The sequence below is a fragment of the Vicugna pacos genome, chromosome 22 (assembly GCF_048564905.1).
Source record: "Vicugna pacos chromosome 22, VicPac4, whole genome shotgun sequence".
In the NCBI taxonomy this organism is placed as follows: domain Eukaryota; kingdom Metazoa; phylum Chordata; class Mammalia; order Artiodactyla; family Camelidae; genus Vicugna; species Vicugna pacos.
Window position 1 is genome coordinate 21,731,481 of NC_133008.1, and position 22,314 is coordinate 21,753,794.

The following is a 22,314-nucleotide window of genomic DNA, read 5'->3' on the forward strand; positions in this document are numbered from 1 at the left end:
TTCCTGTGTGTGTGTGTGTGTGTGTGTGTGTACATACACACACACATCTTCTTTATCCATTCATCTGTTGATGGACACTTAGGTTGCATCCAGATCTTTGCTATTGTAAATAATGCTGTTATGACCATTGTGGTGCATGTATCTTTTTGAATTAGTGCTTGTGTTTTCTTAGGATATATATCCAGGAGTGGAATTCCTGGATCATATGGTAATTCTGTTTTCAGTTTTTTGAGAAACCTCCACATTGTTTTACATAGTAGCTGCACCAATTTACACTCCTACCAACAGTGTACAAGGGTTCCCTTTTCTCCACATCCTCACTAGCATTTGTTATTTGTGGCCTTTTTGATGATAGCCATTCTGACAGATATGTGATGATACCTTGTGGTTTTGATTTGCATTTCTCTGATGATTAGCTATGCTGTGCATCTTTTTGTGTGCCTGTTGGGGCCATCTTATGTCTTCTTTGGAAAAATGTCTATTCATTTCTTCTGCCCATTTCTTGATTTTTTTAATATTGAGTTTTATAAACTGTTTATATATTTTGGATATTAACCCCTTATCAGTCATATCATTTGCAAATATTTTCCCCCATGCAGTAGGTTGTGTCTTTTTGTTTTGTCAGTGTTTTCCTTTGTTGTGCAAAAGCTTACAATTATGCTCCATTTGCTTATTTTTGCTTTTGTTCCCTTTGCCTTAGGAGACAGATTTTAAAAATTGCTATGATTTATGTCAAAGAGTGTTCTGCCTATGTCTTCTTCTAGGAGTTTTATGGGTTCTGGTCTTACATTTATGTCTTTAATCTATGTCGATTAATTGATTTAATTTACTTTTGCACAAGAAAATGTTCTAATTTCATACTTTCACATGTAGCTGTCCAGTTTTCCCAGCACCATTTATCGAAGAGACTGCATTTTCCCCATTGTATATTCTTGCCTCCTTTTTGGATTAATTGACCATAAATGTGCGGGTTTATTTCTGGGCCCTTTATTCTCCTCAATTGATCTATGTGTCTGTTTTTGTGCCAGTACTATACTGTTTTGATTACTGTAGCTTCATAGTGCAGTCTGAAGTCAGGGAGCATGGATACCTCCAGCTCTCTCCTTCTTTCTCAAGGTTGCTTTGACTGTTTGGAGATTTGTGTGTTTTTATGCAAATTTTAGAAGTATTTGTTTTAGTTCTGTGAAAAATGCCGTTGGCATTTTGATAGGGATTATACTGAATCTGTAGATTGCCTTGGCAGTGTGGTCATTTTAACAATATAGTATCTCTTATTCCATGAACATGGTGTATCTTTCCTTTTATTACTGTCATCTTCAATGTCTTTCATCAGTGTCTTATAGTTTCCCAAGTACAGATCTTTTAGCACCTTAGTTAAATTTATTACTAGGTATTTTATTCTGTTTGATGTAATGGTAAATGGGGTTGTTTTCTTAATTTCTCTTTCTGATAATTTGTTGTTAGTGCATAGAAATGCAACATATTTCTGTATATCAATTTTGTATCCTACAGTGTTACCAAATTCATTGACATGCTCTAGAAATTTTTTGGTGGTGTATTTAGGATTTCCTATGTAAAGTATCATGTCATCAGCAAACAGTGACAGTTTTTACTTCTTCCTTTCCAAATTGGATTCCTTTTATTTCTTTCTCTTGTGTGATTGCTGGGGCTAGGACTTCCAGTATTATGTTGAGTGAAAGTGACAAGAGTTGGTATCCTTGTCTTGTTCCTGATCTTAGAGGAAATGCTTTCTGCTTTTCACCATGGAATATGATGTTAGCTGTGGGTTTATCATATAAGGGTTTTATTATGTTGAGGTATGTTCCCTCTAAACCCACTTAGTGGAGAGTGTTTTTTATAAATCATAAATTGATGTTGAATTTTGTCAAAAGATTTTTCTGCATCTATGGAGATGATAATATGATTTTTATTGTTCAGTTTGGTAAGGTGGTATGTTACATTGCTTGATTAGTGGATGTTGAACCATCCTTGAATCCCTGGGATAAATCCCACTTAATCATGGTGTGTGATCTTTTAAATTTATTGTTGAATTTGCTTTGCTATTATTTTGTAGAGGATTTTTGCTTCTATGTTTATCAGTGTTGATGGCCTATAATTTTCTTTTTCTGTTTTTGGTATCAAGGTGATACTGGCCTTGTAGAGTGAGTTCGAAAGTGTTCTTTCCTCTGCAATTTTTGGGAATAGATTGAGAAGGATTGTTGTTAACTCATCTCTAAATGTTTGATAGAATTCACCTATGAAGCCATCTGGTACTGGACTTTTGTTTATTAGTATTATTATTGTTATTGTTATTGTTATTATTACTGATGCAGTTTCATTACTGATCTATTGATGTTTTCCATTTCTTCCTGGTTCAGTCTTGGGAGGTTGTATATTTCTAGGAATTTGTCCATTTATTCTAGGTTGTTCATTTTATTGATGTATAGTTGTTTGTAGTAATCTTAACATCCTTTGTATTTCTGTGGTGTTGGTTGTAATTTCTCCTTTTTCATTTCTGATTTTATTGATTTGAGCGCTCTCTCTGTTTTTCTTGGTGAGTCTGGCTAAAGGTTTATCAATTTTGCTTATCTTTGCAAAGAACTAGCTCTTAATTTCATTGATCTTTTCTTTCTTTTTTTAAGTCTCTATTTCATTTATATTTGCTCTGAATTTACAATTTATTTCCTTTAGTAACTTCGGATTTTGTTTGTTCTTTTTTTCCTAGTTCCTTTAGGTATGAGATTAGGTTGTTTATTTGAGATTTTTCTTGTTTCTTGAGGTACACTTGTATCTCTATGAAATTCCTTCTTAGAACTGCCTTTGCTGGATCCCATAGATTTTTTTGTCGTGTTTTTGTTTCACTTGTCTTTTGTTTTTTAAATTTTTAAATTTCTTCTTTAATTTCTTCCTTGATCCATTAGTTGTTTGGTAGCATATTGTTTAGCCTCCACATGTTTCTGGTTTTTGCAGTCTTTTTCCCTTATGATTGCTTTCTAGTCTCATAGCATTGTGGTCAGAAAAGATGCTTGATATGATTTCAATTTTCATAAATTTATTGGAACTTGCTTTGTGGACTAGCATGTGATCTATCCTGGAGAATGTTACATGTGCACTTGGAAAGAATGTGTATTCTACTGCTTTTAATTTTTTTTAAATGGATGTACTGGAGATTGAACCCAGGACCTCCTAAATGCTACACAAGCACTCTACCACTGAGCTATGCCCCCTTCTGCTGCTTTTAGATGGAATGTCCTATCTATCTATCTGTCTACCTAACATCTATCTAGTCTATTTAGTCTAATGTATCATTTAAGGCCAGTGTTTCCTTATTAACTTTCTGTCTGGATAACCTGTCCAATGATATAAGTAGGGTGTCAAAATCCCCTACTATTTTCGTGTTACTGCTAATCTCTCCCGTTATGTGTGTTAATATTTGGTGGGAATATAAAACAGTATTTAAAACTTAAGCAGTATTTAAAACAGGAATGTAAAACCGTATTTAAAAATTAAATAGAATGATCATATGATCCAGTTTTCCACTTCTAGGTATAAACCCAAATGAATTGAAATCAAATATTGAACAGATATTTTGACATCAGTGTTCACAGCAGTATTATTCACAGTAGGCAAAAGGTTGAAACAATCCAAATGTCGATTGATGGATGAATGATAAACAAAATGTGGTATATAGATACAATGGAATATTAGCCTTTTAATGGAAAGAAATTCTGACTCCTGCTACAGCACGAATGAATCTTGAAGATATTATGTTAAATGAAATAAGCCAGACACAGAAGGACAAATAATTTATGATTCCACTTACATGAGAGTCATAGAATAGTCAGACTCATAGATAAAGAAAGTAGAATGGTGGTTACTAGGGGCTGAGGGGAGAGGAGAATGGGAAATTAGTATTTATGGGTATAGAGTTTCAGTTTCAGATGATTAAAAAGTTCTGAAGCTAGATGGTAGTAATTGTACAACAATGTGAATGTACTTAATAACACTGAACTATACACTTAAAATTGGCTAAAATCATAAATTTTATGTTATGTATATTTTGCCACAGAAAAGAGAAAAAGAAAAAAAGTGATAATTTTTGATAGAACAGAACTACAATTCTGCTCTTTCAAAGGCAGTCTTAAGCAACTGAGGAGGCAAGGCATGGCAGAAAATATTGGCAATGCCTGTAACCAATGAAGAACTTGTATCCAGAATATAGAAAGGATTCTTACAATAATAAGAAGATATCCCAATTAAAATTTGAAGCAACCAGAACCTAACACATTGTAAATCAACAATACTTCAATTTTTTAAAAATTTTGGACAAAAGATTTGAGCAAACACTTGGCTAAAAATACATGGATGGACAATAAGCACAAGAAAAGATGTTCAACATCGTAAGTTATCAGAGAAATATAAATCAATACCACAGTGAGATACTACCACATACACCCTAGTGTGGCCAAAATTAAAAGGACAGGCCATACTAAGCGCTGCAAGGATGTGGAGCAATTAGAACTCTTATACATTGTTCGTGACACTGTAAAGGGAATCAACCACCTTGGAAAATGGTTTGACAGTTTCTGAAATAAACATACACCTACCATTGGATCCAGCCATTTCACTTCTAGGAATTTACCCAAGGGAAATTAAAGTGTCTCACACAAAAACTTGTACACTAATGTGCATAAGCAACTTTATTTGCAATAGCCAAAAGCTGGAAATAACATGAATGTTAGTGAATGGATGAACAAACTGTGGTCCCCCTATACAGTGCAATAGTACTCAGCAAGAGTAAGTGATGAGCCACTGATACACATGAAAACATGACTGGGTCCCTAAAAGGGCAGCCAAACCAGTTTGTTCTGCCTGCACTGTGGGGTTCTAGCCCCGCCCACGCCCCCGTCTCCCCTCCACATTTCCAACTTGGACTCTGCTCTGAGGAAGGACCATCCATCAGTGGAAGGTCTGTTTCCCACTTTCCTCAGTAATTGACTTAAAATTTGTGATGGCCGCATTTAAGTCCAAATCTAAAGGTCTCCACAAAACAGCCTGCACAGAGGGCCAGGTCTCTGAATGGGAAAGAAGCCAGATCTGGAGGGGTGTTTTAGCTTCCCGAGGATGCTATAGCTTAAAACAATGGAAATTAATTTTTTCACAGTTCTGGAGGCCCAGAGTCGAAGTCAAGATGTTGGCATGGCTATGCTTCTTGTTTTCTTCTTTTTTTAATGGAGGTATGAGGGATTGAACCAAGGACCTTGTGCATACTAAGCACACACTATTGCTGAGCTACATGGACCCCCGCCGAGGGCCAGGCTTCTTCTGAAGGCTCTGAAAGAACTCTCCCATGACTTTCTCCTGGCTTCCGGTGGCTCCAGCAATTCTTGGCATCTTTTGGCTTGCAGAGGCATCCCTCTAATCTCTGCCTCCATGTCCACATGGCTTTCCCCCTGTATGTCTGTGCTTCTTCTCATCTTCTAAGGACATTAGATGCAGGGCTTATCTTAATCCAGTATGACCTTATCTTAATTTGACTAAATACACCTCCCAAGACTCTCCCCAGTATGGGTGTGATCACCTTGCTCTGATGCTTTATTTTTTAAAGTTTTAAAAATTGTTATCATTTTTTAAACATACATACAGTTTGGTGGGGTAGATAATTAATTTTACTTAATTATTTAATGGAAGTACTGGGGATTGAACCCAGGATCTCAGGCATGCTAAGCACATGTTCTGCCACTGAGCTATACCCTCCCCTCTCACTCTGATGCTTTAAATACTTGGGTTAATCCTTCGCAGGCTTGGGGCAAGGTATACAGAGATTTGCACTCAGATCTGACTGAGACATCTGAGGCAATGGCCAAAATGTTTTCAGAGAAGACAGAATATCAAGCTTCAGAGTCTATTTATCTGATGTTCGTGGATAGAGTCTCCAACCAAGGCTTAGTTGTGTCCTGGTACATGAACTCGCCTGGCCCATCTGACCCTGTATACCAGTGACATGTCGTCAATTGAGCCTCAGCAACATGCAGCATCTAGGCCTGTCCCTGCTCTGACCCAGTTCGCTGTCTGACCTTAGGCAATCTCACTGAGCCTCAATTTCTTCCTCTGTAAAGTGGGTTCACGGTCTTCAATGGATAAGATGGGTAAGGGTCCAGGCACAGAAGGAAGGATGAAAATCTTATTTCTCCTTTCTTCTCCCTTCTTGTTGCCAAGATCAGGGGCCATGTGATGTCTGTCCCTTCAAATGGATGAACACAGGGAGGGGATGAAGGAAGGAGAGCTGGTGTCCAACTCTTGATGAGTCTCTGGTTTGCTCTGTGACCTTAGCCAAGTCAATGCCCTTCTCCAGGCCTCAGTTTCGCCACCTGTGAAGTGGGTACAGGAGGTTGGGCCTGAGGACCTCAAAAATCATTGCCAACGTTCAGAGCTGGGGTCTTTCTCAGACCCCAGTGTTGGGCCTGGGGGTTTCTTGTGTTGTTCAAAGAAGACTCCAACATCTTTTTTTTATAGGTAGAGAAAAATTTGGCCTCATTTTGGGGGAGCAGGCAGGAGTGCAGCATCTAAGACTAGGGGCTGCCTGGAAGCAGGAGGCAAGATAAAATAATCTGCAAGCAGGGCTTCACCACTTCCCATAGGGCAAGGGCATGTAGTCCCAAGCTTATTTGCATATGATGTGGTCCAGCCAATTGGAGCCTACGGCCATTGGCCCATGGCCTGGGATTGCCTCCCTGAGGTTCCATCCCAGGCATTTAGTCCCTGATTGGCTTAGAGGTCCGTCTCCCGCAGGTCACAACCTTTGTCATGTTCACTGTCAGGGGTCCTGGAGCTGGCTCCATTCACCTCCTTCTGCCCCAGGAAGGGCAGATGGTCCTCAGCATTGGGCAGGAAGTTAGGAGGGCTCTTGCCTCTGGGGGGCAGTGCCTCAGCACCCTGGAGGGAAGAGAGGAGAATGACCCTATCAGGGAACCCATTTCTGCTCTGTGTCAGCTCAGATGTCCTCCAGATAGGGATAGAGGGTCTGGGAGGACAGAACCTGGGCAGAGTTGCACAATATCCCCTTGTCCAGTGCATAGGCCAGTTCTGTCCCCTCTGACTCCAAAACCTCCATCCCACTTTTTGTCTCCTATGCCCATGTTACCTATAGTCCAGCATCAATACTTCCATGGATGCCAGCCTGCCTCCTCTCTCTGACTCTGCCTGTTCTGCTTTAAGAAAATAAATATTTCCCCACAGCAACTGGAGGAAGCTTTAAAATACCTCCCTCCCTAGCCCTCCCCCTATTGAGCTTGTTCTGGACTCAGAGCCTTTGCACCTGCTGTGCCCTCCACCAAGAATGGCTGGCTCTTTCTCATTCCAGGCTCTATTAATGTCACTTCTTCCAAGGGGCCACCTCCATCACAGTATAGTATCCTATTTTATTTTCTTCCTAATACTCACCACCTGCTGAGATGCTACTCCTTTCTCAGTTTACCTTTCTTCTGCTCCTGCTAGACAGTGGGCTTGGACCCCAGACCAGACCAGGGCTAGGTACACAGCAAGTGCTTAATAAATAAGGGAATGAAACAAGGAATCCAAAGCAGGGGCAGGCCTCCATCCGGCTTCCCAGGGACAGTGTTTCCCAATCTCAGGGCATTCACATTGCAACCACATGGCTTTGGCCAGCGTTGTTCTACCCCCTGTCGTGTTTCTTTTGTAAGACTGTCTCTACATTGACTCACTTTTGCATGAAGTAATTTTATTTTCAGGAGAGACTTTTTAAAATCAATAACCAAAAGGCAGACCAGTTTCACTTGCCATAGATTGGAAGTAGTTGTAAAAACAGATACAATGAAAATGAATAGTATGAAAGTCTGCTCAGTCTTTGTTAAAGGGGATAAAAGAAAGTGTTGAAGATGTGCTAGCTCCCAACAGACACTTTCCACTGCAGGTAATGAGAGGTTGAGAAAGACAAAAATGGTGACTCACCATGTCAGTTCCCTGAGTTATGGCCACACCAGAGCACCTGAAGCCACTTCACTGCCCCTCCCCCTGCTCTGGGAGCCCAGCCCTGAGACTGACCTTCATCAAACTGTCATCCAGGGTAGCCACTTCTTCCTTGGGGGCCACCGATGCTGTCTGCCGCATGAGGTCCCACCAAAGCAGACCGGGACCCAAGGCACTGCGCTTGGTGGGGCCTGAGAGGCAGAGAGGAAATGGGGTCATTTAGTAAGGGGTGGTGGGAACTGGAGACCAGACCCTCTGGAGGAGAAGGGAGAGCTCTGGTGGGTTCCAATCTCAGATCCAATAGTGACCCAGTGGGGACACTGGCAAGTCTCTGCCCCTCTGTGGGCTTCAGTTTCCTCATCTATACAGTGAAGGATTGGAATACAACAACAGTGGATAAACAGGAGGGTTCAGCATGTGGTTCTGTTCACTGCTCCAACCCCAGCATCTAGGACAGTGCCCAACACAGAGAAGGACTCAATAAAAGCCTGGTGAATGTAAAGTCTGAGTCTCAGGAAGTGAGAACAGGTACTGTTATCACTATTTCTCTTGTTCTCTTTTCACTTCTCCACGGGATTCAGAATTCCTGGAGGGGTGCAGAGTTGCCACGGCCCTGATGAGAAGATATTTCAGCACCAGGGACAGCGTCTTCTGGCCCAACCTCACATCCTCTAGCAAGGACTTAATTTTTGGGGACAGGGAGAGGGACTAGAGAGGTGAATAAGGGATGCCTCAGTTTCTGCCTTTGCAAAATAGGACAAGTCCTGTGAGGTGCAGGGCTGTCTTGAAGGCGACACAGCAAAAAGGGTGCAAATGCATCCAGCACACAGCGGCCACTTGGCTGACAGAAGGGTCCTTCCTCCCCTCCCTGCCTAGTGGGTCCTAGAGGCAGAGGGATGGACAGGGTGGCCTCTAAGGAGGCCACACCCCCTCCTTACCTGTCAGGCAGCTGATGAGGGCTCCACCTAACAGGGTGCTCAGTGTGCCCAGGGCACCGTAATAGAGGTAGGAAATGGCATAGAAGCTGTCAGCTAAGGTGGATTGATCAGGATCCATTTCAAGGCTAGGGGTGGGAGAGATGAGCATGAGTCCAAAATCTACTCCCAATACATTCGTTTCTTTCTGTCTCCTCCCATGGCCCAGCTCAGTTGTCCATTATCGCTCACCCAGACATGCACTGTAGCCAATTCTTCCCTCTTGCTATTCTACCAACACCCTCAGGCATCCCCTACACACAAGCAGAGGGAGCGTTACTAAAACGTAACTCAGATCACCTCCTACTCCTGCTCATCAACCTCCATGTATCCCTATTGCCCTCAGAAACAAACCAAATTAACCTCTAAGAAGAAACCATAGCTGTGAATCTTTATGACCTTGAATCTGGCAACCATTTCTTAGATATGACAGCAAAAGCACAAGCAATCAAAGAAAACATAGATAAACTGGACTTCATCAAAATCGAAAGCTTGTGTATCAAAGAACACTATCAACAGAAAGAAAAGACAACCCACAGAATGGGAGAAAATATTTGCAAATCGTACATCTGATAAGGATCTTGTATGACGAATATATGAAGAAGTAAAGAGTATGTAAATTACAACTCAACAATAAAAAGACAAGTGGCCCAATTTAAAAATGAGCAAGGGATTTGCGTAGACATTTCTCCAAAGAAGATATAAATATGACCAACAAGCACATGAAAACATGATCAACATCACTAGTCCTTAGGCAAATGCAAATCAAAACCACAATGTCCAAGAAAAAGAAAGAAAGAAAGAAAGAAAGAAAAACCACAATGGGATATCACTTCATACCCAATAGGATGGCTAGATTTTAAAAAAGGGGAAAGCACAAGTATTGGTGAGGATGTGGAGAAATTGGAACCTCATAGATGGCTGGTGGAAATGTAAAATTATGCAGCCACTGTGGAAAACAGTCTGGTGGTTCCCCAAAAAGTTAAACATAGAATTACCATATGATTCAGCAATTTCACTCCTGGGTATATACCAAGAGAAATAAAAACAAATGTCCACGCCAACACTCATACACAAATGTTCATAGCAGCACTATTCGCAATTGCCAAAAAGTGGAAACAACCCAAATGTTTATCAGCTGATGAAGGGTAAACAAGACTTGGTCCAGCATACAGTGGAATATCACTCAGCTATAACAAGGAATGAAGCACTGACACACGCTACAATGTGGATGGACCTTAAAAACACCATGCTGAGTGAAGGGACCCTGACACGACAGGCCATATATTGTACAATTTCATTTATATGAAATGTCCAGAATAGGCAAATTCATAGTAACCGGAAGTGGGTTAGTGGTTGCCAGGGGCTAGAGGGAGGTGGAAATGGGAAGTGACTGCTAAAGAGTACAGGGTTTTTTGTTTTTGTTTTTGTTTTTGTTTTTGTTTTGAGGTAATGAAGATTTCTTTGAGTTAGTGGTGATGGTTGCATAACCTGGTGAATATACGAAAAGCCACTTTTAAAAGGCTAATTTTATGTTCTGCACACTACATTGCAATTTCTTTTTTTTTTCTTTTTTGTGGGGGTGGGAGGAATTAGGTTTATTTATCTTTAACAGAGGTACTAGGGGATTGAACCCAGGACCTCCTGCATGCTAGGCACTAGGCATCATTCTACTACTGAGCTATACTCCCTCCACCCCCACGCCATCTCAATTTTAAAAGAAAAGAATCTGATTCCTCTGGCTGGACCTCATCTCCTATCTTTTCTCCTCCCATTAAATCCACCCCAACCTCACCATAGTTGGGATGCGCTAAACGAGAAACACTGGTCTCAGAGCCTTTGCACATTACCTTCCCTACGCTGGGAATGCCCTTCCCTCACCTTTTCCCAAGCTTCGCTCCTACTTCTCAATTGGGACTCTGTTCAAGGGTCCCTCCCAGTCCACACCTGCTCTGGCCACGCCTCCCCCTCAGACCTGCCAGCTCACCTGGAAGCCCTGCTGGAGGCGTTGGCAGCAAGAAGTGGGTCCAGGAAGCCAGAGGCATTGGCTGACAGCACAGCACAGCCAGCGGCCGATGACGGCAGGACTCCCATGGACTGCGCGCTCGGCGGGTACAGAGTGGCGCCCACGGCCACCCACAGCGACAGCGCCAAGCCCACCGCCAGCCCGGACAGGACGCCCTGCGGGCGGACCCAGAGTCAGCGGAGCGCGAGGCTGAACCGGGCGAATTCCCAGCCCCCCGCCTCGCCCACCCCGACTCACCGGCGTATTGCAGGAGGGGAAGAACATTCCCAGCATGAAGGCTCCGAGGAGGGGACCGCTGATGACTCCCATGACGGTGAAGGAGCCCTGGGAGAATGGGTGAGGGTGGGTCTGAGGACAGAGCCGTCCTACTTTTCTGGCCCGTTTACCCGCTGGGAAAGCAAGACCTGAGGAATTCCACCCCTCGGTACCTCCATTTCCCTAAAGGGGAGGGGATTCCTTGTCCTTGTCATTCTCCCAAAGATGATCCTCTTTCCTGACAAATCTGGTCCCACCTCTAAGCCAGGAGGAGGCCCTTCTTGCCCCCAGGCCACCACCCGCACCTCCCAGCTCTCCAGTTTCCAGCCAGGTGGTGGCATCAGTCAGAACTCAGTTCTGCCACCGACCCGTAAAACCCTCTCTAAGCCTCAGTTCGACACGTACGATGCCCCACCTCTCAGGGAGATTGGGGTGGGGTACGGGAAGGGGGCTCACCTGGAGGACGCCGCCCCCCAGCAGGGAGGACAGAGCTGCCACGGTGAGACAGGCAGAGCCATAGATGAGCGCTGTAGCGGATGGGGATGGCACGGTCAGCATGGAGAGGCAGCCCTGGTCCCCCACCCTGGTCCTACCTACTCACAGAGCCCCTTGGAGATGATTACGAGTCTCCGGGGGGACAGATTTGGCAGCCGAGGTTTGATGAGGTCTTCCACAGTGACAGCAGCCATGGCATTGATGCTGGTGGATGCGGTGCTGGAGGCACAAATGGGGGAGGGGTGTTCTCAGGCCACATCAAGGGATGGGCCACACCCCCTTTGGGGCCCACCCGCTGGGTGAGGCCCTCAGCTGCCCACACCATCTGACTTGCCAGGACCCCACCCAGCCCAAGAGCAGAGGCACAGGTGACAGAATCCCTCAATAGTGGAGATGTCCACCCTCCCATTCCGCCCACAGACCTGAGACACTACCATGGGAACAAGGACACCCATGACCAAGGACATGAATGACATAAGTTCTCATTACAGAGCAATAATGGGGAGAACAGCTGCATGGGACTCTGGTCACATCAGGAGCAGGGATGTGGCCAGAAGTCACGGAAGATTCGAAACCAGCTGAATGGGAGGCCCCTGAGAGCAGGAGTTGGGGACCACTTGCTCATGGTTGTGCTCCAGGATTTAAAACAGCAGTACCTGTCACACAGATGCTCAAGAAACATTTGTTTGGGGGAGGAAGGACAGAAAGAAGGATGGGAAAGGAGTCAGGTGTGGCCCTGTTGGGCAATAAGAAGGTGAAGCTCCCCAGCACTGGGGTCCTTATGCCCAGGGTGTGCCCGCTGCCAAAGCCCACCCACTGAGGACTGAGCAGTAAATGGTGGACACCCCCAGGACATTCCATCCCACAGTGGGGTGGCTGTTAGGGACAAGGAGGCCCCAGGGTCTCAGATGTGGCCAGGTGAGCAAACAGGGCCACTCACCTGAGGGTGCCGCTGTAGGCACAGGCCAGAAAGAGCCCAGGGACTCCAGGCAGGTCCTTGAAGATATCCAGCACCAGCAGGGGCATGTACTGGGGGGAATCGGAGGTCAAACTCCAGGACAGCAGGACCCCAAGGGCAGGGGCTTCTGTCTAGACTCACACTGCATGTCCCTGGCACCCAGTCCAGACCAGGCTCACAGTGGGCACTGAATGTTTGCTGATTGACTTTGTGGACCCATGCCAAGAGCCCTGAGATCTGAGTGAGGCAGGGTCCTGTGACATCTTCACTTTCCTGATGAAGACAGCGAGGCCAAAGAGCTGCAGTCCTTGCTTGAAGTCAGGCAGGCAGGGATCTGACCCCAGAAGAAGATCAGATGGGATGGTCTTGCAGCCTTGGCCAACTCTGAACCCCATTATTAGAGTTCCAGCCAGTGTGTGACACAGGCATGGGTCCTGGCCCTGGTGCTGCCCCTGACTTGGCTGCGGACCCCAGGCAATTGCTTTACCCCAACCTCCAGCCTCAGTGTCTTCATCTGTAAATTGAGGGCCATGTCAGTCTTGGCCTCTTCCCATGTTGAAGAATTTGGTGGGAAACTAACTGCTCATGAAGGAAACAGCATGAGGCACAGAGTAGGCACTTGGGACATGAGAGCTGGTCATTATTGTTCATGTCATTGTTTTATGCTGGATCATGGTCCCAGCTCTTCCTAGATATCCCTCAGGGAGTCTCTGACTCCAGATCTGAAATGAACTTCCCCTGCTCCCATGGCTTCCCATCACCTTCCAGCCTCATCTTCCCCATTCCTCCCAGATCCTTCTCTGAGCCAAGCTCTTTCCTGCCTCTGGACCTTTGCACAGGCTGTCTCTCTGCTAGGAATGCTCTTCCAGCCTAACCCCCCCCCCCGAGACTCATCCACACAGAGGTTCAGCATAGGGGTGGGTAGATAGGAGTGGCCTAGGGGCCTGGACCAGACTCACCTGATCTGGGGCGGAGATACGCCCTGCAAGGAGAGGGTCACAGTCAATATAGAGTGTGAACATGACGATACCACAGGCAGCAGCGCTGAACACAATCAGGAACAGGCCCAGTTGGTTGACGAGCAGGGCCCTGCAGGGGAGAGTTGGCCTCAGGGTGGGGAGGAGGGTAGCACATCCCAGAGGCGCCCACCCTGATCCTCCTAAATACTCACAGCTTGGCCTGCTTCTCTGTGCGACAGGCTACATAGCGCTGCACCTGTGCTTGGTTCACGCCATACATTGAGAGCCACACCAATGTGCCACCCACAACAAAAGTCCAGAATGTGTAGCGGCTCCTTGGGTCCAGGTCAAAGCTGGATGAGGACAGGGCACATTAGCCATGTGGGTATGCCATACTGACTTTACCTTCCCAAAGTGCCCCCAGTGGCCATTCTGGACATTATGGACCTTAAAGGGACCATTTGGGGTGGGTTCTGAAGTGTAAATAGGGGTTTGCCAGATTAAAGAGTCATTTATTTGTTTATTGAGCAATCCATATATGCATTCAAAAATATTTTTTGTGCCCACCTGAGACCTCAGAGAGCTTTCTGGGCTAGGGGGTGGGGTGCTGCAGTAGTCTGGGCCAGCTGGAGGGATGGGGGCTAGGGGAGTACAGAGAGAGAAAGTCAGGGCTCTGTCTGTGGGGAGTCTGGGAGGGCTTCCTGGAGCAGAAGTCATTGGCTGGCTTCTCTCAGGTCAGAGAGATGTCGGCTCCATCGTTTCACAGTATCCCCCTCTACATGTTCACTCACTCCATCAGGTTGATCCGGGAATGGTTCTTGGCAAGCTCAAGCACGTGCTCAGGCCCACCCATGAGCATAGTCCCACGGACCAGGATGACCCAGAAACCAGTCAGCATCACTAAGACCTGAAACACGTCAGTCCAGATCACAGCCTTCATGCCACCCTGCAAGATGTGACAGAGAACAGGAGATAGGATGTCAGATAGGGGGCTTGGCTGGTGTTGACCTGGTCTGGCCTCGAGTAGTGGCCAGGACCAATGCCCCTCTGCCTGTTTCCTCATCTGTAAAATGGGATTAATAACAGTACCTTCCTCAGGGTATCATTGTGAGAACTAAACCAATTAACACAAGAAATATATCTGGAACAGCATCTGGCACATACAAGTATTCAGTGAGTTATGGCTGACACTATTATAATTATTACTGCTATTGTTATTATTTGCTGCTGTTTTTACCCATCCAGCCTTCATGTCTTTGCTTTCCCTTGGCAGCTCCTGGATTTTCCTGTGGAGAAGCCCCTTCCCCACTCCCAGGTCATTCATGTGAGGTTAACCCTACTCCCAGCTCCAGGAATAGCCAATCAGAACATCCTAGCCCCTCAGACTTCTGTGGAGGGCTCATCCTGCACAGAATACCAGTCAGTCAAAGCCCTTCTGGGACTTTAGCCTGCCCATCCTGAAGTAGGAACTCACTTTCTGCTGGAAGAAAGCCAGAGGGGATGGAAACCTGGAGCTGTGGGACCCCTAGAGATGGGAGAGGGACCCAGAGGATGCTGTTGTAGCTCCTGGATCCAGCCATGCCTGAAGCTAGCTTATACTTAGACTCTCAGCAATAAGCCTTTCAAATCACCTTTCATACTAGATGAGGAAACAGGCCCAGCTGGGAAACAGGATTCCTTGGAAGGAAGGGAAGGTAGGGAGTGGATGGGCCTGCCAAGGGTCTCTCCCACTCAGTGGGCAGGGAGCCCCCCATTGGGTGGGGGTAAAGGGACATTCACCACAGTAGTGTAGAAGGTGCAGATGGCTCCGGTGGACAGGAGCGACGCCCAGATGTCCAGCCCGGTCACTGTGTAAGGAGACCCCCGTTAAGCCGATGGGCAGGGTGTAAACTTGGCCTCCGCAGTCTTGGGCCCTCCTTTTTCCAGGAGGATCCTTCCCTCCCAAGTCTCTCCTAGGGCCACTCCTCTCCCCTCCCCTAGTTCAGTCTCTAAGGCTTTGCCTCTTTCGGTCACCCTCCCCTCAGTCAAACCTTGGTTCAGGATGAGAGCGGGAGCGTAGATCACGATGCCGGTGTACAGGGTCTGCAGGTAAAGGGTAGGGGCAGGTGAGTCAGGGCTGGGGTGGGGGGAAGGGCACCTGGGCGAAGAGGGAATTAGGAGATGGAGGGAGGAGATTGGTGGGGGCTGGGTCTTGTAGGGTCGGGGCGGGTGAATGGGAGAGGCCTGCGGGCCAAACTTGTAGATGGGGCCTCCAAGAGGCGGGCGAGAATAATTATGGGCGGGGCCTAGGCAGGGCCTTGCAGGGTCAGGAGGGACGCACGGGGCAGGGTCGCGAGCGAAGAGGGAGGGCTGTGGGCGGGATCGACCAAGAAGGGACCTGAGCTGGACCCTGCAGGCGAGGACAGGGCCGAGACCACTCACTGTAGCCACCAGATACTGCAGGGTCCCGCAGAGCCGCACAGCGCGGCTGAAGCGCAGCTCCAGGTACTGCGAGAAGGAGCCGAGGGCTGGTGGTTACTTAGACAGGCCCTACCCAGGGGCCCGAGGCCTCTGGGGTCCTTCACCCGCCCTCTTGGCTTCTGCCCTTCCTCGAGAGGCCAGCTGTGCTCTCTGCACTCTTGCCCGCGGGGGATCCTGCCAAACGCTCACACTTCCACCTATTTGCACACACTTGTGCATACGCGCCATCTCCGCACCTGTGCACATGGCGTGTGCCCCGGAGGACTGAGCCACCAAGTTTGCACACATTCGCTCCCCGCCCCCCGCACTCGTGTCTGATCATCCCCCGGGCTGCCACCGCTCTGAATCTACTTGCGCATGATACAGACAAGTGCCTGTGGCCAACTGTAATTGGCCGCCTACTGTACACTGGCCACGATTTTAATCACTTTGCCCACTGCCCTGCGGGGTAAGTCCAGTAATTAGCACGCTTTGGCATTTGGGAAGCCTGAGCCAAGAGTCAGCCCTTCGCTGCAGGTAGGAGGAAGCTGGGATGTCGGATTTAGAATTCGGGGCCCGCCGCCCGGCGAACACTCGGGTGTACGCAAGCCCAGGCTTGTTGGGGGCAGGTGTCCACACGTGAGCGCGCCCGTGGCTCCGCCCTGAGAGAGCTTCCACAGAAGAGAGCCTGGACGCGGGCTCCTCTTCCTCCTTCCTTCCCCTGGCCCCACTGCCTGGGGCTTCTTCCCAGAACCCTCCCCACCTCTCTGCCTGGGGGCTCTCCATTAAAGCACCAAGGAGCCGACCTGCGGCGGTTGCACAGCAGTTCAAAGCCCCAGGGCCTCCCGCGCCGCCTCCCTGCATTCCCAACCAGCCAGATCCTGCCTCCTGGCCTCTGCCCGGTACCTGGTAGGTGCTGGTGAGGCCCAGGCGGTAGAAGACCGGCAGGAAGAACAGAGCAGTGAGCAGAGAGTTAAGCAGCTGTCCCAGGCACATCCAGAGGAACTTGAGGCCGTAGCGATAGGCCTCGGCTGGCACTCCCAGCACCTGTACTGCCGACATGAAGCTGGCGGCCAATGAGAGGCCGACGGGCAGGGCCGCCAGGCGCCGGCCCCCGGTGAAGAACTCCTCGGCGCTGCGCTGCCCGCCTCGCGCTAGCCCGACCCACAGCCCGATGCCGGTGGACACCAGCAGCATGAGGGCGAAGACTCCATAGTCCCAGGCTCCGAACGTGGCCCGCACTCCTGCCTCGACGCCGGCCATGAGGTGCAGGTGCAGGGACCAGGCAAGTCCTCGACCCTTCCAGCCACCCGCGAGCCCCGGTGAGCGAAGTTGGCAGCGGCCGAGAAGGCAGGACTGCACGGAGGTGGGAGGATGCTCAGCCTCCTCAGCGAGACCTCACTCGGGTCCCTTTTGGTCCCCGGTGGGCTGGGCAAGGACTCTGTTGATCCTCTCTGGGGTCGTCTGCCTCCCTGCCGTCCTCTTCGTTTTCACGTCTGTTTCCGCCGTCTGTCTGTCCGTCCACCTGGCCTCCCACTCGGTCCGGCTGCTCAGGGCGGCCGAGTATCCACCACCCAGCCGTCTGGTCCTCTTCCTGGGTGATATTGTCAGCGCTGACTGCTGGAGGTCTTGGTGGGGCTAAAAGGGACAGCTGACGGCGGCGGGCTGAGGATTTATCGGGCTCCGGGGTCAGCGAAACTCCGCCCCTAGACTTGGGGGCGGGCAGGACCCGCACCCTTTCCGCCCTGGACTGGGTCACAGAGACTGGGACAGGACACGTTGGTGACTGTTGGGGATTGGGGGGAGGATCCCAAATGCTCCCCTTGCCTCAGCATTCAAATCCCCACTGTTTGTGTCTTGAGTTACCGGGAGCTCACTGACATACAGGACTGGGGTTTACTTTCAAGGTTGCACGGTCTCATAAGACAAATTTGCTCCACTTGAGCCCCTCCTCCAACAGGCACCTTGACCCACTACCTTTCTCTAAAGCCCAAGGGGAGGGCATCACCAAAACCCGCCCTCAGGTTAAGCTGAATGGGAGGCAATGGGGTTCTGAGGGCATACAAATTTGAGGAAGACTGCTTCTCTCTGGGCCTCAGTTTCCTCATCTGTAAATGGGGATAAAATAGCCCTTGCTTCAGAGAAATAAACTGACTCTGCGTAACAGGAGCCTGGCACAGAGTTCACTCATTTCTTCATTCATTCATTCGTTGGTTCCATTACCAAACATGCATTTAGGGTCTACCCAAAGCCAGGTATTAAGTGTATCATGGAAATCATGGGGGAGGGGCTGTCAGTGGCCATAAACCCGAATAAGTGGAGAGACTGCAATGTCCCTATCCCACAAATGAGAGACTGAGGCACATGGGAAGGGGAAGTCTCTTGTTTGGGGTCATGTCATCAAGAAACCCAGCCACTTTCATCTTGGGGCCCTTTGCTGCTGGACCCGCAGGGACTTCGGCCTCTGGAGGCTCTGACCTCTGGGTTTGAGTCCTAACTCGACCTTCAAAGGCTCGGTTCCCTCAATGGGGAGGGTATAGCTCAAATGGTAGGATGCATGCTCAGCATGCATGAGGTCCTGGATTCAATCCCCAGTACCTCCTCAATAAACCTGATTGCCTCCCCCCACCAATAAATAAATCTGGGTTCCCTCCTCCGCAAGCGGGAAGAATCTAAGAATCCACTGGGTTGAATGCTAGGGTACCGGAACCCTCCCCAGCTTCTGCCGCCCCCTAGTGGCCGCCTTTTGCCTACACGTGCCATCCAAGCTGGGTCCAGCATCTGCCAGGCTCCAGGCTTCCTCCTGTGTCGCCCGGGACTGTCTTTTCTCTCTCCCTCTCTGTGCACGGGTCCAGGGCAGGTCCGCTCTTCCTTGGGGCTGCGATACCACAGCTCCACATGGGCACCTATTGCCTGCTGGCATGCACCCAACGCCAGCGTCAGGAGGGTGGGGAGGACACCGAGTTCTTCCTCCTTCCACCTCCTTGCTGCATCCTTCTGGAAAATCTTTGTGAAAAAGGGGAAATCCGGGAGTTTTCCCCGCAAACCTTAGCAAATATGCAAATACATGCAAATTGATGTGAGTACAGGCGTAGCCGGCTGTCTCCTCCAGCAGGGGTGGTAGGGGGATCCGTCCCCTGCCAGCTCATTTCTTCTTCATTGGTGGAAGGAGGGTCCAGGCTGCAGACTGACATTTGGGCTGAGTCCCGTTCATTAAGCACCTACTGTGTGCAGGCGCCTGCACCCGGCACTAGGAACACAGCAGGATCCAGATGGACCCACCCTGCACAAGGGCTCAAGGCTCTGACAAAGCCAGCAGATGAATATCCATTTCAGAAGCTGATGGATGACAGGAGATGGTCCGGAGTGGGTCACCTTATGTGGGGCCTCAGGGAAGGGATCAGCAAGCAGAGAATGAGACAGGCTTGGCGAGAGATGGAGGGGAAGGCCATGCGGTGGGAAGGAGCAGGACAGAGAGGGTCATAAAGGACCTTAAGCCTCGATGAGGGGTCTGGATTTTATTCTGAGGGCGTTGTGGGGGTGAGAAGGGGGGATTGGAGAGTTCGGAGCAAATGAGGAACCCAATGAGAAATGCATGGATTTAGAACATGTTCTGGACTTCCTGGACGTGAGAGGAGGTCGAGTTGGGAGCCTTGAGAGGTGGAGGTGGAAGGTGGTGGGGAACAGGGAGGAAGAAGCAGTCCCACCTTCCTTGACTGTATGATTCCAATTATGGAATGGGAGGAAGGCAGGCAGGACCCCAGGACCCTCCACTGATGGGGGAAGAGGAGCAGGGTGATCCCTGAAGGCCCAGCAGGGGCAGAAATGTCTAAGAAGTCTAAGAAGGGGCAGAAATGTCAGGGTACTGGGTGGGTATCTGTTGCCTGGGCATCCCCAGCATCCCCACATCACCCTGGAGGGGTCAGAGATGAGAGGTTGTGAGCTACTCTAGCTCCAGCATGATCTGCTGGGTAACTGTCCTTGAACATCTAATCCTGCATTCAGTAAAAGCAAACCACTTTTACTATGGGTGGCTGTCACTGAGATTCCCTGGTTCCAAATCTGGAGATTCTGATCCCATGATTCTGAGTTTCTCTGGGTTTCAGGATCTAGTATGGGTCTCTGGGGCCCCCACTCAACTTGCCTTGCCTTAGTACTTGCCCTTGCTCCCATGGTCCTGATTCAAGAGTAAGGTGCAGCATGGGTCAGGGAGGGGCAGCTCTCCCCCCGGGCTCCCAGCCATGCCCGGGCCCTGACATGTGGCACCTGGATAAGCCCAGGGACAGGACCTGGGAGCGCCTCTGTACCTGAGGAGGTGGGCGGGGTCTACCGGGCTTCGCAGGTTCCAGATTCCTGCCCTCATCATCCTTGGGCTGGCTGTGAGCCCAGGGAAGGGCCTGTTGCTCTCTGGGCCCCAGCTGACCAGTGGGGACTCTGTGATCCAACTGGCTGATCCCGTCACACAGGCCCCAAAGGGAAGGGCCCATTTCCTCCTAGCTCCAGGCCCTTGCTCTGGTTGGTCCTGGCACCTCCACTCCTGCCAGAGATAGAGGGCTCAGTTAAATGATTCTCACCTCCAGCCAGCGTCCCAATGGCTGCTCTAAGCAAGGTTTATAAGGAATTACCAGGTGGGTGTCTGTGGATAGTTATGAGTAGATGGAAGGGTGGCCGGCTGAATAGGCTTATGTTAGTGAGCCGGGGGCTCACTCATTACTTGGTTTAGTCTCCTCAGTAACAAGATTGACCCTGTCCCCCAGCTGGTTGGGACAAAGCCATTCCAGCTGGTTCTCAGGCTGTAACAAGGATGAAGTCTTGGTGGCTTCAAGGTGGAGATGGGGGTGCATGGGGAGCCTTTGTGGAGCCCTGGCCTTCCACTTTCCAGGCAGTGCATTCTCTCGCAAGACTCCTGGCCTCTTGACCTCTAGCTCATCTGAAGCCTTCCCCACCCCTGCCCCCAGACCTAGGGGATCACCAACCCCACCCTACACAGGAAGAAAGTAAGGCTGAGAGGGCAGAGACTTGCCCCAGCACAGGCATCAAGGCCCACCTCCAGGCGATGAGTGACAGTTTTAGATCGTAGCCTAGAAATGACTGGTGTTTACTTCTCAAGTTCTATTCATGCAGACACAGGGTCAGGCATTCAAGCTCCTCCCACCTTTTTGCTCTTGGGTATAAGTTCATGGCCAAAGACAGCTGCTGAAGTGCCAGCTATCATGCCTATATTCTAGCCCAAATGGTAGTTCCTAGAAATAGCACATGTCACCTACTGCTAATATCACATGGTCATACCTAACTGAAAGAGGGGCTGAGAAACTTTTCTGGGTGCCATCTAGATACGGAGATCCCTATTACTGAGGAAGGAGGTGATTATTTGGGGGCAACTAGGAGTTTCTGCCAGAAATCACAAGATTAAATTGACTAGGCAAACATCAAGAAAAATTTGGCCTGGCTCCTGAAAATATACTTAAACATCAAAAAGTATCCTGAGAAAAAGTATTTGCAACATATGTGGGGAAGTATTTTTTCAGGCTTTCTGCCCCACATACATGAGCTGTAACAAAAAACAAACCCAGCACCCCAGTAGACACGGTTCACGTTCATTTTACTTTTCATGTGAAAAACTTTGTATCAGGGCCAAATGCCTCTTCCACAGAAGGCAAAGCAAAATCAAGTCCCAGGGTTTTTTTCAGTCACGAGCTTGCTAACTTAACTCATGGTGTTAAGGCTGGAGAAAAATACGACCCCTTCTTAAACGGTGTTGAGTGATTCAATACATCCATGGAAGGCATCTTGGCAGTTAACATCAAAAACTTGACCCAGCAATGCCAGGCCCAGGACTCTACTGTCATTATCCAATGTGGTGCAGATACAGGAAGAGGGCTACCCATTACCCTTTTCTGGGTACCCCCCACACTGAACTCTTCCTGGAGACAGTGTCACATGTGGTCCTGACAGGTTGGGGACAGAAATCCAACCAATAAACATGAGCAGACGTGTGGTTTACAAACCTCAGTGAGGCCAGTACAGCGATCTGTGGAGACCAATCTAGGCAGAGCCCTCAGCAAGTGCAAAGGCCAGGAGGTGGGAAGAGCCAAGGATATTGGAACAGCGGACAAAGCAGTCAGAAAGAACCCACGGTCTTTCCTGTGAGAACAGCTAGCTGCATGTGAGCCCTGCCCCAGGTATATGGGCATCTCTCCAACAGATGGGGTCTGGAGT

General features: G+C 48.8%; 1 protein-coding gene across 1 annotated transcript; it reads right to left on the reverse strand.

Annotated features, from left to right (window-relative positions):
- Positions 1-6,469: 6,469 nt before the first annotated feature.
- Positions 6,470-18,168, reverse strand: SLC5A5 (solute carrier family 5 member 5). The gene is made up of 15 exons (XM_006199066.4): positions 17,002-18,168; positions 16,078-16,143; positions 15,687-15,738; positions 15,436-15,503; positions 14,448-14,602; positions 13,869-14,009; positions 13,657-13,786; positions 12,680-12,768; positions 11,846-11,958; positions 11,701-11,771; positions 11,227-11,313; positions 10,951-11,144; positions 8,928-9,052; positions 8,065-8,180; positions 6,470-6,936 (listed from the first exon to the last, which is right to left on the reverse strand). Exons 1-15 carry the CDS (start codon positions 17,356-17,358, stop codon positions 6,772-6,774), a joined length of 1,929 nt encoding a protein of 642 aa, XP_006199128.1. The 5' UTR covers positions 17,359-18,168; the 3' UTR covers positions 6,470-6,771.
- Positions 18,169-22,314: the final 4,146 nt, after the last annotated feature.